General features: G+C 45.7%; 1 protein-coding gene across 2 annotated transcripts in view; it reads left to right on the top strand.

The window, feature by feature from the left end:
- epha10 (EPH receptor A10) overlaps positions 1 to 17,144 on the top strand; it is a 146,319-nt gene that overhangs the window by 80,030 nt on the left and 49,145 nt on the right. For both annotated transcript variants that reach the window (XM_076755217.1, XM_076755216.1), the window contains exon 4: positions 15,279 to 15,434. In XM_076755217.1, the coding sequence (XP_076611332.1) occupies positions 15,279 to 15,434 (156 nt within the window). The remainder of the gene's footprint in view (positions 1 to 15,278; positions 15,435 to 17,144) is intronic.

The raw sequence follows: 17,144 nt of genomic DNA, 5'->3' as shown, positions 1-17,144 counted from the left end.
GACGACACATCACTTTGTAATGAAGTGAAGCAGAGGCAGTGGAGGAACACTTGACCAGCTAAGCCGAAGCGGCGGCGCTGTGGATGTGCAGCAGTGTGAAGCCGGCCCGTTTAACTTGTGTCAGTGTTTGATTGTAAATGGTGCTGATGGGCGCCGTGGTGTGAATGTCTGCCTGTTCTACCCGAATTATGACGAGCACTGTGGCTGTCTGCTCTGTAGATTTTAACATCAGCCGGTGCCATTATGCCTCTGGAAGGTCTGACAAGTCTTATTTACCAGCAATTTCTGCTTGGCTCCTCTTTAATACAGTAGTATGTCAGTATGTTTATTTACCATCATGCTTTAAGTGCACCAGAAATGCACACCTCCCACCTCTAACCACAGCTACCAGAACACACAGAGCCCAGTGTACCACCTCCAGCATCACATACCGCTATCTGCAGGAGTGATGAGCAACAAAATCTCGCAAATAATGTGTTTATTGTGTTTTAATGGTGTTATTCGTGTATATGCATGAACAGCTGCAATAGTAGTTGGATTACTGGCTCTTATTTAGCCAGCAAGTTTAGCCTTCTTCAGGCTAGCTCGCTAATAGGTATAATAGTAGACAGTAATTAGTCCCAACCTCACCTGTGCGCTGTTGTTGGCTGGGGGCTGCACACCCACTGCCCACAGGTTACAGCCCAGAAACTTCCTGAACGCAGCAAAATAAGAAGAAAACACATCCGAGGCAAAGTCTCAGCAGAGAAATACACCACCACACATTTCTAGTGCGTCATAAGTGATGATTGTTTTTGTCTGTACATTGTTTTTTTTAAGGAAAATCCTGCAGTTTACCTTTAAGGATTTGTGGGCCTTAATTAGAAGCTGATGAGTCATATAGTGTTTGTCCATATTCATCATGCATCACCCTAAGGTTTTGCACTGGCTCAATGACAGAAGTGCTCCAAAAAAAGAAAAAAGCCTTTTATGCGTGTTCTCACTGTGCCCGATGGCAGCTCTGTCCAAACGTACTTTCCTTTCGACTGTTCACCCCCATTTTTAGGTACAGTCTGACTGTGCAGCGAGCCTCCAGCCACCTGTTTGTCTGCTTCTCCTACCTGTTTCATGCTGAAACTCACCACAGCCCTCTGCCTGTATTAGGCGATGGCTGTTGACAACAGGAAGCGAGGCAGTAAATAGCACAGTAAAGTGGGTCTTGGAACGTCTGTCGCGTCTGCTTGTGCAGCACGATTCTTTTCAGTTGCTCTCTGCTCTGTTTGAACAGTTGGTTTGAGGCAGTCGGCCTCCTTTAAGCACAGATTGTTAGCGTCACTCTGCTCTGGGAATAGGTTGCTGTGTCAGATGCACTCTGCCCGCCTGAGACCCTCGTGGACGAGGGTACACACACATAAACAGACACCCACACACACACAGCGGGACCTGAACACACATGCACCAATGCATTCATACAGAAATACACACATGCAATATGATGCTTCTTGAGTCACTTTACTGGATGACTCACTGTCTGGTTCAGTCTGTCTCCACATGCTACAGCGTCTGGGCCATAATTCCCAGCTAAGACCTCGGTAGAGTATTCTGAAAGTTGTGTGCATGTGTGTGTACGTGCTTGCTTCTCTGCCAGGAGAAAGATTGCACTATAGTGAAAACTCTTCTGAGCAGCAGCAAACAGTCATTCACATTACAGATGACCTTTCTCTGTAAACCTTCATGGTTGGAGGGTTCAGAGCAGAGGGTGCCGTGGCAGATTTGTTCAGTCAACAGTCGCAGGGACAAGATGCAAAGAGCGTTCTTGAGGAGTAAACATACAAACAGAAACAATAAGTGAATGTGGTAAAAACAGGAAAAAGAGGGGAGGAACAGAGATTTCACTCTCCTCTTCACATCTCTCGCCTCGCCTCCCTCCCTTCACCCCTTCTCTTCTCCGTCCCTTAATTGCTCGACTTCTGTCCCCCGACTCCTCGTGACGCCATCTTGCATGTCTTAATTAAACGGCTGCTTAGATGGAGGAAGGCGCTGAGCGAACGAGGGGATGTGGGGGAGACTGGGGGTGGGGAGGGATGGGTGGAGGGGATTAATGAAAGAAGAGTCCGTTAATTACACAACAAGGTCAAGGCCGCTTTACCTTCACAGCTTAATTGCGGCCCCTGATTGTGTTGCAAGGCCTCATTTTTAATTCAGACACAGGCGGACTAAACTATGTTAATTGCTGGTATAGTGTGTGTGTGTGTGTGTACATGCATATATATGCATGTGTGTTTATGTCGGTGTTTGTTTTGGTAAGTGTGTATGTTATAGGCAATCCATCAGCTCACCTGTAACAGTGATGTCAGGTCTGTGTTGCATTGTTAAAAGAAAGGATGGGCGCACTAATGCCTTGTGTGTGTATTATATGTGCATTTATTTATATTTATATTTATATTATATGTTTATGTACAAGCTGTCTTATACAAACACCAATTATGAGGAAATTCTGGTGGAAATCGGATTTTAGCGCCACTATTTGCAGTGCAAGCATTTCTTGAAAAATCTTTCTTAAAGGGATTCTGGTGCATAATCAGTGGCTGATTTCCATTACCCCCCCTCCCTTCCGTATTTTTCTCCTCACTTTTATTACGGAAGCAATTTCTGAGCTGTGATTGTCACAGAAAGACCTCGTTGACTGTAAACTGCGGTGATTACTGTGCTTTTGTAGCAAGACACAGTCATTTTTGGATGTTGGGAGACATAAAATCCTGGTGAAAATCTGCTTTAAACCTGGTTTAAATTGATGCTGTGTTTAAACGAGGCATTTTCTTCACCAGAAGTCCATAAGAGCTGAAAACAATGAGCCGTGCACATGCTTAATGTTTGCCGTCCATGTTTATGCATGTGTGTTTTGATCCCTGACATAGAGCTCAGCCGTTAAACCCGATGGGGGGTGGGAGGGGTTGGAGGATCGGCCCACCTCATCCATCTCCTTGATAGACCAACTGTTCCTCATCACATGGGGTCTTGCGCGCGTGCGCACACACACACATATACGCACACATACACACGCACTACCCAAAATCATTTTAACTGTGACCACGACTCCCCCCGCCAGTGAAAACACTTAATCAGCCTTATGGTCCAAGTTACCCCCTACCACACTCTTCATCCATCTCTGCACCCGCTCAGGTTTTTAATAACTCTGGATCAGGATGATGAACACGGATTAGGTTTGCCTTTGATGGTCAGCTGCACACAGGACGTCACAGTCTACAAATCACAGACACCTGGTGCAGCAGGAGAGACGTGTGCACAGAGGTAAAATGACTAGTTAGCATGTTTTTAAAGGGCTCTCTTCTGCCTTTTTGGCCAATTTTTACGGGAAAGAAGGATCTTTACTATTGGGACAAGCCTCCAGAAACATCAGCACACCTTATCAAGAATTGTGTTTCCTTCTCTCAACCACTTTACTCTTGCACTGAACCAGATAAAAGGCCCAGCATTCTCTTTGATTTGCAGATTATATTGAATAAGACGCATTAAGAAATGGGAGTCTACATTCAGGATCGATATATTCCTGTAACGCTTTTTGACACCAATACATCAAAACCTGCATTTTCGGAAACCAAGCACAATACCTGCCAAAATTACTTGTTTGTGCATGCAAGAGAAGTGAAAAATATTGATTGCCCTGGAGACTCTGACCTGTGAGATTTGACCTCATGGCCTTAGTTCATACGTACAGGTTAGATGTTAATTGAGGGTCGTGCAGCAGAATCTGTGAGGCTTTCATTGTGTTTGCAAGCGCGTGCATGTGGGGACAAATCGACAGGCGAGGCCAATCGAAGTGAGTTGAATGCTCACAGACGTAAAGTAAATGATGAGGAAAAATAAACTGTATGATGTAACACAATGCAACAGAATTGCCGCACGATGCTCTGCATTAAATACTTCTTACGTAAAACGTTCAGTTTTTCTTGACGGCCGCTGTTTGTCTCGACTGGTGCATTTTGAATCAGCACTTTGTGCTTGGGATGATTTGGCCGGCGTCATGCTGAAAGGTGTTTCTCATATTTTGTCTGCTTCATTTGCATATTTGGAAGAGCAAAAATCACGGAAACACCTTACAAACCAGTAGAACAACACGATGGGCCAACATGTGACCACAGAGGTGCGTCGACACCTCCCTTGGACAGTATCAAAAAATACAATTTGTATAACAAGTTTGTATTTATTACAGGACTGCTGTATTGGAGTGGATTACAATGTACAGTGGTTTCTATGATAAGCAGATGGTTGTTCAGCCTCAATAGAGTCTGTCAGGAGACTCGTGTTTGCAACTAGAACATGCACCTGTAATCCTGGTGCTGCATTGCAGGCGCTCACTTTCTTTCTTCACACACATCAGGCACTAATATGTTGAAAAAGATGCACACCACCCTCATATAGGCACTCATATCCATAATTACACTGCATAAGCACACACAGATATGCACCTCTCTCCAGCCTGGTCCCCTCTAAATGACTCTAATAGGTGAGTCTTCCAGGGTTGAGGAGCTATCTGATTACCCTTGACCTCACTCATTTAACTATTGGACAAAATATTATTGAATGAGCAGTTTTTTTCCCTCCTCAGTTCTCCGCTTCTCCGCTGTACTTAAGGATATGCAGCAGCGCTTATCTCTCCGCGCTCTTGGGAATCAAATTTATCAGGCCGATTTGTCCATATCTGGGTCACAGTCTTTATGAAAATGGCTGATTCGGAAGAGGCAAATGAAAATGGAATGTCATTAGTAGGCGACGCTCATTCAAGTTCACATCCCAGATTTGAATAGCTGATTCAAAGGAATCAAATGAAATCGGCGTGTCACAACAGACTGCAGGCTGAAGATTATGCCTGTTAATTTCCATAACCAGGCCATATTCAACGCTCACATACGCGCAAAGGCAGGAAAACAAAAACCCTGTTCTGCTTGCCATAGCCTCCCTAATGCTCCCGCCAGTGAATGTGATAGCTTCCAGTTGCATATATTATTAAATGTTGAGGAAATGTAAGACCTAGGCATATGTGTCACAGTGAGTTATGATGAGAATTGATTGCAGCAGGCAATTTTTTCAGGTTTACGCTCTGTTTTCTTTGTCTGAGGCTTCTAGTTTTTCTTTCAGCTTCTTACAAAAACGCACAAATATTGACAGCATTTCCACTCAAGACTTTTTCCTGACTCTGTGGTTGTTGTATACAGCATAATCAGAGTCCAGACGTACTGCAGACATGCACTTGATGCATTTTTATACATGGAAAATTGGAAGTAGTGAAGAATGACATTACATATTGCCATTGCAAATGGGGAGAGATGTAAGTGTCTAAAATGCTGCTGTGTGTATAACCTTCGGCAGCATTACCAATCAATATAACTTCTCTTACCTCAGCTTATCTTCGCTCTCAGTTTGAAGGTGGAATTGTGTTTTAGTGAGGTATGACAGGCAGGAGAGGCGGCGCGCACACTCACACGCAGCACAGCAGCGTGACTGCTGTAAAAGAGCAGAACATTGAATCTCATTCTGCGGGCGCTCGACCTGAAATTGCCTGACATTCACATGCAAACATGTTTGCTGACTTGCTGATATGGTTATAATGTAAATGACCGGGACGCTCTCTGCAACTGCTCAGATGCACACATCCAAACATACACACATAACGCAATATATTACCCTAACATTAACTGAACCCGTCTTCTGCTGCGAGCTGCCTCCCGTGCAGGCTGAGCGTGTGCAGTAAGGAGTGCGGCTGCATGTGTGGCGCCGTCCATCTGGATGTGACGGCGGATGATGGTGATGATAATGGATATCAGTGGGACATGAAGGCTGAGAGCCTGCAGGCCACCTTGCAAGGCTTGACCTGTTCGTTTCTGCGTACGTCAGACGAGCCATTTCCTGTCAGTCCACTTCGCAGCGTGACTTTGGATTCTTAGACAGCAGTGGTTCTGTGTGTGCACATTAGCATTTTAAGAAATGTGCCTCCTTGTGTGTGCATGCAGGTGCCGTGTTACTATGATAAGCAGGGACATAGATAAAACACCTGTGTGGTTGACCCAAATGGAAGCCATCAATCACACACGTGCTGAAACAAAAGCAGCGCTTACCTCAACGCTGTGACTGCTGGACGAGGCTGCGATCCCACAGCCGGGGCCTCACGGTTGATGATGAGGCTCGATGATGTTAAAGTTAGGCTGTGAAGCACAATGGCAGTTTGGTGATGTCACCGTGAGGGTCTAAGGGTTGAGGTTAAAGCTGATTATGTCACAATAAGGCTGTTCTTTGTTTGTCTTCATTTAATAGTTGACAGTAGAGAGCATGAGAAAAGAGAGTGAGGGGGAGGGGGAGGCCGTGCAACAACTGCCCCCTAGCCAAAGCAGGGACACTGTCATCACATGGTGTGCACCCCAGACTGCTAGGACATGAGGGCGGCCATCAAACCAGAGCTAAATACATCATCGTAAGGCAGTGCCTGCCTCCAGCCAGGGTCAAAGGTTCTGCACTGTATTTGCTGCCTGCCATTTTGTTTGAGTGTTTGAACTCTGTGTGACATTTCTGTAATGTCTGCCCTCAAAAATTCCCACGTGTTGCATGTGATAGATGCAAAAATGAGTCATGTGCCACAGCATTCACACGTGTCCAAGGGAAATGATGAATAAGTGAACGAGGCAGAGATTTCAGACCTGGCCAGTGATTTGGGCCAACGTCACAGCGAGGCTGCTTTACTTCAGGGTTGATGACGATGCGATGATCCCTCGACGCTGCTGATGTGACCATCGGGGTGGAATTTGAGGCCTAACCTGTGATGTCGCAACTGAGCTGTGAAGCCTGAACCTAAATTGATGCTATTCCAACGAGGCAAATATTTAATGAAAGGATCCGTTCAAACAAATTACAACTTATTTTTACCCTTAACCCTGGTGCTATCATGCAGATATCTCTCCCTGAGGTTTCAGCCTGAGAGCTGATACAAACGAGCTGACTGGAATTTCATTTGTACTGCTCAAAGCCTTCAGCAGTCATATTTGTAGAGGATTACCTGAGTGTGAAGGTTATTCCAGGTGGTCTAAGCTAATATGGTATGTGAGTGTCTGTAAAATGCATGCATTTGATGAAAAGAGAGCAGGTTAATGGGCAGGAGGCGAACAGCGAAAGAACAAAATCCAGCCCAGTCACAGCAGCTCACTTAGGATAAGAACAACAGCTAAATATCTGAAATGTAAATGAACAGTGCACGTGTCTGTCTGTGAGATGGGTACAGGAGAGGAGGCGGCGATGATATCCTAAAATTGTTCCCTCTCTGTCTTTTGTTCCACAGGCTCTGATAAATCTGGTGAAAATGATAGCCGGAGCCGAAGTAGGGACGGCGAATAATAGACAGAAAGGGAGGGAGGGTGGGAGAGAGCAAACATGATGGAGGGAGGGCAGGGGGGACGGGCGGGGGGCGTTTGGCAGAGAGCAGAGCTGATAGCAGTCAAGAGCTATTTGAGAAGATGAGATGGAGAGAGGTAAATGTCAGAGTGACTTGGGTATTAGAGGGAACGGTGAAAACACTGGAGGAGAAGAGGAGGCTCTGTCAACAGTCAGTGATTGGCGTCTGTGTGCACGTGCTCGTGTGTGTTGCGTTTCATGTCACGTCAGAGCCTCAGCCTAGTGAGTCAGTGTGTGTTCATGAAATACAAATATGCATCCGTCCATCTGTCTGCTTGAATTACGCATAAGAGAAAACACGTTTGGTTATTTTTATACTAATGTAACACATACTGTGATTATAGTACACACCATGATGCCATCAATGAGACTATATATGTGTAAGGCGTCCGGAAATTGACATTCAAAAGGAGAACAAATTGTTTCATATCGCTTGCTATTCTATGTATATTCATCAACAAAATAAAGTAAACATGATTTACACACAGAGAGCTACAATGAAAAGCTGCCTTTACAACACATTTTTAGCCATGCCAGCAGCACAGCTGTGCAGATGGCAGTGTTGATCTCAGACTTAAATATCTCAACAACTACTGGATGGATTGCAGTGAATGTTTGCACAGATATTCCTGGTTCCCAGAGGATGAATCCTCCTGACTTTGGTGATCCTCTGACTTTCCCTCCAGTGCCACCATGAAGTTGACATTTCAGGTTTTTGGAGAGATGTCTAAATGTAACTGTAGGATGGACTGCAATGACATTGGGTTCAAACATTCATGTTAGGCTCAAGATCAATTTTGATAACTTTGGTGACCCATTTATTGTTCCTCTGAAGCCATCATCAGATAAAAATTCCAGCTTGTGCTTTGGTTTATGATTAAATACCTGCAAATTCCCATCAGCCTCAGCTGTACTTTGTGTTTAGTGATTAGCAAAGTGAGGAGAATTACCATTGTTAGCAGGCTTAATCGCTCAAAGCACCAGTGTACTCAAGTACAGCCTCACAGCTTGCATGGCTGACTGTTGTGTCCAAGGCCTTGGTCAGACTGTCAGTCCAAACCCATGTTGGAAAGCCACGTCGCAGCGTATGTAGTTACTGATGCCTACATGTTACTGCAGCAAGCTCCACAGATAGGTTGGTGATGTCTGGACACAAATCTGATGTGGTCACTTGTAACAAAAACAGTGCAGACAGTCTGTCTTAAAGATCTGATTTGAGAAATAAATCTGATTTGCCAGCAGTCTGAGCTGAGCCTTGATATCTATGAGTCATTCAGATAATCCAGTAACACAAAGTATTTTCCTTCTTTTAAAATTCTCAACGATCTTTTTCTCGAGTCATGAAATGAAAGCTGGAGTTCCTTTCATTTGACTCCCAGTCGTTGTATCACACATGTAAATGCTGAATCTCTGTTGGGGTGTGCTATGTTTTTCCTGTGCCCTCGGTTTCTTGCTCGTTTGTGTGTGTCTACATGCATTTGATGTATGCCCATACACTGTATCTGGCTGATTACTGTGTTTGATCGCCTCCCGGCTCAGGTGTATTTGTGTTTGTCTGTCTGGATGCTTGCCCGTCATTTCCTCCCCGCACTTCCTGTCCGATGCAGACGGTACAGACCTGGCACTTCGACGCTGTGATGTAACACAGCGGCTCTTTGTTGTGTCCAGTTGGTGATGTAACCGCTCTGGTGCTGCGTTCATGTGCATGTCTGTGTAAGAAAGCCACTGAATTAATCTGAGTGTTTACATTCAAACAAGTGCGTGTACGTGTGTGTGTTGGCATGAATTCTCCAGCGTGAAGCTCGTATGCAGCGCCGCTGACATTAATACCCCTGGCGGCATTGTTGGCTAGTTATCCTCCTGTGTTCTCTGTGTGATGTCAGTCTGTGGTAACCAGGGCAGAACAGAGAATAAAACGATAAAGCAAAGCGTTGACCTGAATGGCATGGCTCAGAGCTTTCTCCGCGATTACACTGTGAGGCAGCAGCCAGTCAGTGGGTAGACTTGAATGAGGTCTTTACTTTGAGCTGATAACAGGGATTTATGCTGTAATTCAGGGCTTGGTCATATCTTCAAAGCAGCTAGACGCACAGACAGGTTATGACACTGCATGTAGCGCGGGAGAAAATTGTTGTCTCCAAAAAGCAGACCGTGGAAAGTGTCACGAAATTGCTTTTTTCATCAGTCACTTAACGTCAGCACTAGAAAACCAACGTCTGATTCTGAAAGATGCGATATTTAACCACCCTTAAACGAAACTGACTTGAGTAGCATCCACCTTTTTCTACAGAGCCCAGAGGGGTCAAATAATTCTTTGCTCCCAAATTAGCAGTTTGTGTTCTTGATTTAATCATTTGTGCACACGGATTTCTTCATTAGTGCTCTTGATTTAATATTGTTTTTGTCGTGACGCCATCAGTTTCAAGCTCTGTCTCTTCCTCTGCCCGAAACACAAAGCTTCTCCTTAATAAAAGATATTCAGGTCTATCGAGATTGTCCTGAACTAATTCCCATCAGCATCAGCTGTACTTTGCCTTTCGTGCTAATAAGCAAATGTGAGAATGCTACATCATAACAGTCAAACATCAGCATAATGGAATCGTCATTGTGAGCTTGTTAGCATGCAGCTAGCTAAAAGCGCCTCTTTTTCCATAAGCTTCACAGACACACACATTGTGCCACTCTTTTCCACTGGTATTTGTTTAATCAATAAAGGGAACAACGTGTCTTGACCAGAGTGCTTTCCCAGTTGTTTCTGGAGGAAACAGAGCGCATTTTCCATTCATTGTTTGCCTTGACTTCAAGTGAGGGGATTCACACTGGCAACCCTCTAAGCTCATTTCCCTAAGCTCCAGGATAGTCTAAATCTACTCTACATTTGGGCTGGAGTTAATGTCTTTAAACATTTTGTTCTGGTTCAGTGTTGTCCAAATCCAATTCCCTTCAGCCGAAGCTCCATTATTTAGTAAATACCGGCTTTTTGGAGGGGAACTGGTTCCATCCTGTTGAGTCCAATTTCATGTGGTCCACTTCAGGCAGACTCATCTGGGTACCATTACATCATTTTTCACAATTTTATAACTTGATCCAACCTGAAACACTTAAATGTACCAGCCGGTCATTTCTCTCCCGGCCGCCTACCTGTCTGACCTGGAGTTTTTTTGCGTGTGCGTAGACGAGACCTTCGAAACTGTTTGATGGTAATGAGAATTCATTTTGTGGGTGTTAAAGCTGCCTCCGAGCTGAGAGAATTAGCATCAGAATCAGCACCAGCCACGCAGAGGCCACTGATCTGAATTAAAGCTCTTTGAATTATTGATTCACACCTGCTGGAATCACATCCCGGCTACCTTGTATCCCTCCGTCATGCCGCCACCTCTTTCTTTCTTCTTTCTTTTTGTCCCATGCCTCGTATAATTTTAAAATGAGTAAAACTGTAGCCAGAAACCAGTGACAGTGTCATCTGTCTTCTGCGTGTTACGATTCTCTATATATGCAAAAGTCAGGTTTTAAGTTTCGGATGCATATTTTTGTTTATTCCTCAATGCGTGTGTGTGCATAACAGTGGAGGTTAAACTGTGTGCGCGCATCTTAAACAAACCTCCTTTAGTGTCATTAATATTAATTAATGTGTGCTGTCAGGGAGGCAGAGAAACAATTCATTGCTCACATTTATAGTATTAAGTGCTTCATGATTTATTAATGGCCATGTTTAAGGTTAGAGAAAAGAAAGGGAAGAGGGAAATAAGAGCGAAGGGCAAAGTATGAATCGATTCCTCCCACAAAGACAAAAGTCTGCTCGAGTAATCCGTGAGCTCATTGAAATGTGGATTCTTTGGCCTTTTAGTTTCTATTCATCAGATGCTGAAACTGTCTGCAGATCTCAGAAGTGTAATTTTGATCATGATTACTTTATTTTCATTTATCTGATTAGATGGATGTTTCTCGTCCTACATCCTCCCGCCCACAGGCTCTCAGCAGGTTTACTGTACACGCAGAACAATGCTGCTGTTACATACACAACGCTGATTTCTGAACGTGATGCAGCACGTCTCAAACAAGTTGGGACTGGAGCAACTAAAGACTGGCAAAGGGGCGTCCCTGAAAGTCTCAGCGAGGTTCACCGCTTTGTGAACACGTGATTGGATGAAGGATGTTTCTACATGAGCTCAGGGACAGTTTGGAAACTTGTTGTGTGTAAACACAGTTTGTCTGCAGATGATTGAATTCTGGTTTTATTTCCATTTCAAACAGCGTTTTTGGACTCGCCGTCGCGTCCTCCCACTATAGATGACCTCAGTGTCGCTGCTCGTTTCTCGTCTGTATGCGTCACGTGTCTGCGCTCGTCTGTTTTCTCTCCCCCTCGGTCTATTTGTCGAGCTGAAGGAGTCCACTCTCCCTCCCTGTTTAACGTCCGTTCTTTGCACGGCGCGCAGAGTCCCGTCTTTCCGTCTCTCACACGCCATCTGTCTGTCTGTTGGTGTCTCCTGTCTCTCTCAACCATCTCTCACAGCAGTTGGTCTCCTGCCTCGCCCCCCGCTCCTCTCTCCATTATAGGACTTGGCATGTCGCTGCATATCTATATTATTACACCTTGAAGAAATATGTCTGTATGTGCATGTGTGTGCGTGTGTGCGCGTACAAACGCTACCATGTTCCATTTAATCGAGGCTCCCTGTTGGCACAAAGGACAAATTGATCAGTTGGTTTGCCAGCTGTCCTGGCAGATCTCTCCTTCTGTCTCTCTATTTCTCTAACCACCCCCCTCTCCCTTTCCCTCCCCGGCGCTCTCATTTCCAGTTTAGCTTGTATACCTTGGCAATGAAAAGGCAACGGGATGAAAAAAAAAAAAAAAAAGCATGTCTTCTAATGATTGGACTGTTCTTCCTTACAAGCATCTTCTTTTTTTTTCCCCGCTGTTGGATGTATTTTAGAGATTCCGCATTCTACCATTGGCAGATGGCGGCCGGCCCATTTTGACTGATGTGACCTTTCCTGGCATCGGCCGTTGGCGTGCCTTCGAATCATGCCTCGCCGTGGAGAGTGACGGGCAGCGCGCAACGCCAGCTCCTTTTGTTATCTGAGCTGCACATATTGTCTTGATACACCCCTATCATTAGCCACACATTTCCAAGGTGGGCTGGCGAAATGTGTGTTCACGCTGAATTGAGGAGATAAGTCAGAATTGCAGCCAGCCACGAATACGGCTAGCCTGCTTTTAAGCGTGATAGCTCGAAAACGCAAAACCCATTTCTGCTCTCATAGATCTATGCATAATTTTGCCTTGATTCCGGCGCTATTCACGCTTGATGTCCTTGGCGTGGTGAGGGAAGGATAGTGGCGGCGCGGTCAGGAACAAAGAGAGTCTACTCCAGAGCTGCTTGACAGGGTGTGCGTGTGTGTGTGTGTGTGTGTGTGTGTGTGTGTGTGTGTGTGTGTGTGTGTGTGTGTGTGTGTGTGTGTGTGTGTATGTATGTGTGTGTTTCTGTTATGTCCCCATGCTTGGCTGTGCTGTGAGCTGAAAGCGAGAGGCTTTTCTCTGTGTAATGACAGATATTAGAAAGTCGATTACAAGGTTCTTACAGCCTCGGATACGCAACTCGCAGGCGTACACACACTGTACACAGGCGCAAAACACGCTCGCACGCACACTCGCTCTGATCTGAGCCAGGAGAGGCCGACGAGGCCCGCTAATCGATGTGTGATGGCAGGCCTTTTGTGTGCGTGTGTGTTTTGTTAGAGTGGCTGAGTAAAAGAGGTGGGATAACACAGGCCCCTTTCGTTATTGTGCTTGTGTCTTGATGAGCGTCCGCAAGCCAAAAGCATTCTGGGACGGCAGCTATTGTGCGGGTGTCTTTGCACCTGCTGTGTGCGCCTCAGCCTGCCCGTCTCGCAGACCCGTCGTCCGCTCTCTGCCTAATTGACTGTATTCGAGTGTGACACGGTGCCAGAGCTGCGAGAGATCCCCCAGCATCCTTCTCCACAAAACGCCACTCACTGTTCAGCCTGGTTCCAGACCTCGAAATCTCGGCCCATTCCTCAAATTTTCTGACTCTAATGGGTCTGCTGTTGCTCTCTTGAGTGGCTGGCCCTCCAGTGGGAGAAACAATCCGGCCAATCGTGACCTTTACGAGTGGTGGCATCACTAAGATGTGAGTCAGACAGATCAAGATATCTTAAATGTGGTGATGCTAATTGTGATGCTGATCATGATCCATTAAACCACCCATGACCACAGAGTACAGATTCAGCATGTTTGTGATCCAATGACTTGAATATATGCTTTCTATTTAAAAAGCAAGCATCCGAGCCTGTCGGGTCGGGTTCGGACAAAAGTTCACGTCAGCTGGTGCTTTCAGGCTCTTTGAGTGAAAATACAGGCAGGGATAATTTGCAGGGAAATCGACGGCAGTGAGGCGTTTTGACTTAGTCATCAATGCACATGATAATGAAGCAGTTGGTTATGTCAAATGTCAAACTGTTGGAATTGAGCCTTGCAGTGACATGTGGACAGAGGCTGCAGGATGCAGGCTGACTAACAACAGTTACATGACAGCGTAACACAAACTCAGTGCTGGAGCTTATACGTTAACTGCGCTGGACATAAAAAACAGAATGCCGGTCAGGTTCCTTTACTCCTCTCTCAAGTCCTCAAACTGGAAAACAATGAATTTTGTGTTGTGTAAGTGTTCAACTCTGCAGTGTCTATTATTTTTAGAGAGCGTTCAATGGAGGGAATAAGAAAAGAGGGGCAGATGAGAGACAGACGAGGAGGAAAGAAAGGCAAAGCAGGAAAAAAAAGAGTGTGACAGGGATAAGAAAGACAGATGTATTAGAGAGCATAAGAGGAGATAAAAGAAAAAAGAGAGAGAGCATACCAGAGCTGTTAGTAGACCCGCTGTTTAGAATACAGTCTCAGAAGAGCGGACCGGAGCATCGAGCGGTAGCTGGCGCCCTGATTTCACACCCATTATCACCTGCTACAAAGGCACGGCAAGTGGAAAATGAAACTGCATAGAGGGAGAGTGTAAAATAACCTGTTTTATTCTGTGTATCTGCGAGCCGCCTGTTGTCACACATGCATTGATAAGCCTCTGTTACGTGGTGTGTGCTCTTGTGTGCTGCGCCTGTAAGGTCATGGGTGCTTATCACCCTCGCCCACATTCTCACCTTTCATAGTCTCTCTTGTGTGCAGCAGTTGGGTGTCACCGAGTGTTGAGGGAGGAGAAAAAAAAAACTAGCAAATAAAGTGGGAAACGTGGAGACTGAAATGAAGTTTTGGAGTTTTGCGGCCGTGGCTCTGCACTCTGCCGCCGCTCGCTTTCATTTGCCTTGCCGGTTCGCTCCAGCAGCAGCCTTTGATGCCGTTCGCCAAGGCCACTGATCACACGCGATGTGAGAATTGTGTTTGTCAGATGGATTAAGCCAAAGTCTCCTCTACTTTTCTCCCTTAATCATATCTTTTATCTCGTCTGTACTTCCCTGTGGATTCACTTGCTTTCTGTTTTTTCTCCGTTCATTCTTAATTTCCTCTCTAGTGAATTATAAGGGAGATTAGAGCTTTTTTTTCCTGAGGCTTTAAAGTGCTGCTTTGCTCAGAGTTTCCATGCAAAGACGCGAAAATGCTGAAGTGATTATGAAACGGCTTTAAATTATTATAAAGAGCTGAAGAATTCATATTATCCTCTCTGCAGCAACATCTCAGCTATGTGATTTATGCAGTCCTTAAAATGTGCCTTTCAATGAGATTCCCCTTGTTAAGACAAAGGAATTTTCTCTTCAGCTCAGATTTCCTGGACGTGTCTTAAAGTGCTGCTTCTCTGTGTGCTCTCTTCCAGCGTGCCCCCCTGGCTCCTACAAGATGTCCTCCAGGCAGCAGGAGTGCTTCCCCTGCCCTGCCAACAGCGTCGCAGAGGAGGAGGGATCTGTGGTGTGTGTGTGTGAGGAGGACCACTTCAGGACCCCCCTGGACACGCCCTCGGCACCGTGCACAAGTAATAAGATTGTTATATTTGCGCGTGTGTGCTGTTAAACTGCCGTGTCGCTCCATCGTTTTGCTTTAAGAGAGCAGTTTCATGTTCGTAAGCCCGTCATCATCACGCCCGCCCGTTCAGCCGTTCATACGTCCTGTTTCGCCGTTTGCCTCTTTATCCTTAAAGACCACTTTGCCCCTGTGCTTTAACCCGTCCTTCACCCTGCATCCTTTCATCCACCTCCCCCTTCTCCATCTCACCGCCTCTCCTCGGTGTCCGTCCCGCCATCCATCCTCATTCTCCCGTCTGCAGCTCCCGCTCATCACCCCCATTTCCACGTCTCATCTCCCCCCGACCTTCACCTCTCCTCCACCTTATGCCCCTCCTCTAGCATCGCATTCCTGTCACGTAGAAAAATCCGCCCAAAGCCATGTCGGACTTTTCTTTTAATCATCCCTTTGTTGATCGGCAGCGTCCCAAAACTAGAGACAGGGTTCACGTTTTCAGCTGCTTTACTGATCATGAAGTCACGAGGTGGTCAAAGAGTTTCAGAGCTACAAGCGGAAAGGATGCGTGAGCTCAAGCAAACCACCTTTTTTTTCTTTCTACTTTTCGTCTTTCCCCTCGATAGCGCCAGTAAACATTGAACATTTGCCATCTTGTTTGCCAGAGAGTTGAAAAGTAGACATTTATTTTGACAGTTTTAGATGTGGCACATTTTAAAGGTGTCAAATAAATCCGGTCCTTGTTTGACCAGTTTTGTGGACTGGATGGTCCTCAGAGATAACAGCCTCACGATCATGCACTCTGTTTTATGTTTTAAGGTGGACCTTCCCCCCGTGCTTACACCCCCCACAGTGCATCTAATAGTATACACTCATTATATCCATTTTCTCTGCCTCTTAACCTTCATCCCTTTTATCACCCATCCATCCTCCGTCCCTCGTCCTCACATTAGGACCACATTATGTATCCGTCCAAAAATCCCATCACCTCGTTCCCTCCATCTTTTTGCTTAACCTTGTACATTCTCTCCATATTCCCCCACCTTTTCTCTGGACATTACAAATCCATTTTCTGCCATACATCCATTAGCCCCCCCATTCACCCGACCGCCCCATCTTTTTCCACCCGCTTCTTTTTGACCCCCGAACGCACATTTCCCTCTCGTCTGTCTCCTTAACTCGGCCACTCATCGCTCTTCTCTCTGCCGACTGCCTCCCCGCGTTTTCCTTCCTCTTCATCCTTTCATCCGTGTGTGTTATCACCCCATCCTTCTTCCCTCTGTCAAACTGAAACCCCATCCTTCTATCCTCAAGCGACACACTCTATAATCTCATCCCCACTGTCCAGCCGTTATCCCATCATCCCTCACCTCTTACCTTCTCTCACCTCGTCCCGCATACCGAATACCTTTCTTCTCCAATAAAGATGCACTATAAGGCCAAGAAGAGAAAGACCATACAGGGTAGGCCTATTGATTAGTGCATGCTGAACAGCTTATTGATATAGCTTAGTAATTAGATGGAGGAATAATGGGCTCTATATCCTGGGAGTACTCAGAGCAGTAAAACCTTGGGGTCAGGAGGTCTGTATGTGTTTGTACACATACACAGTCGCTTGCGTGTACGCATATATGTGTGAGTGTGTGGTCATACTGGCTTTTATGCTAACTGCGATGGAGGGATGTAATTACAATATTGATCGCTGAGCTCTCTGATCCTTGTGTGA

Source organism: Chaetodon auriga, chromosome 17, assembly GCF_051107435.1.
Source record: "Chaetodon auriga isolate fChaAug3 chromosome 17, fChaAug3.hap1, whole genome shotgun sequence".
Lineage (NCBI taxonomy): Eukaryota > Metazoa > Chordata > Actinopteri > Chaetodontiformes > Chaetodontidae > Chaetodon > Chaetodon auriga.
Note: the sequence above shows the minus strand (reverse complement) of the source record. Positions and strands in the feature narration are given on the sequence as shown.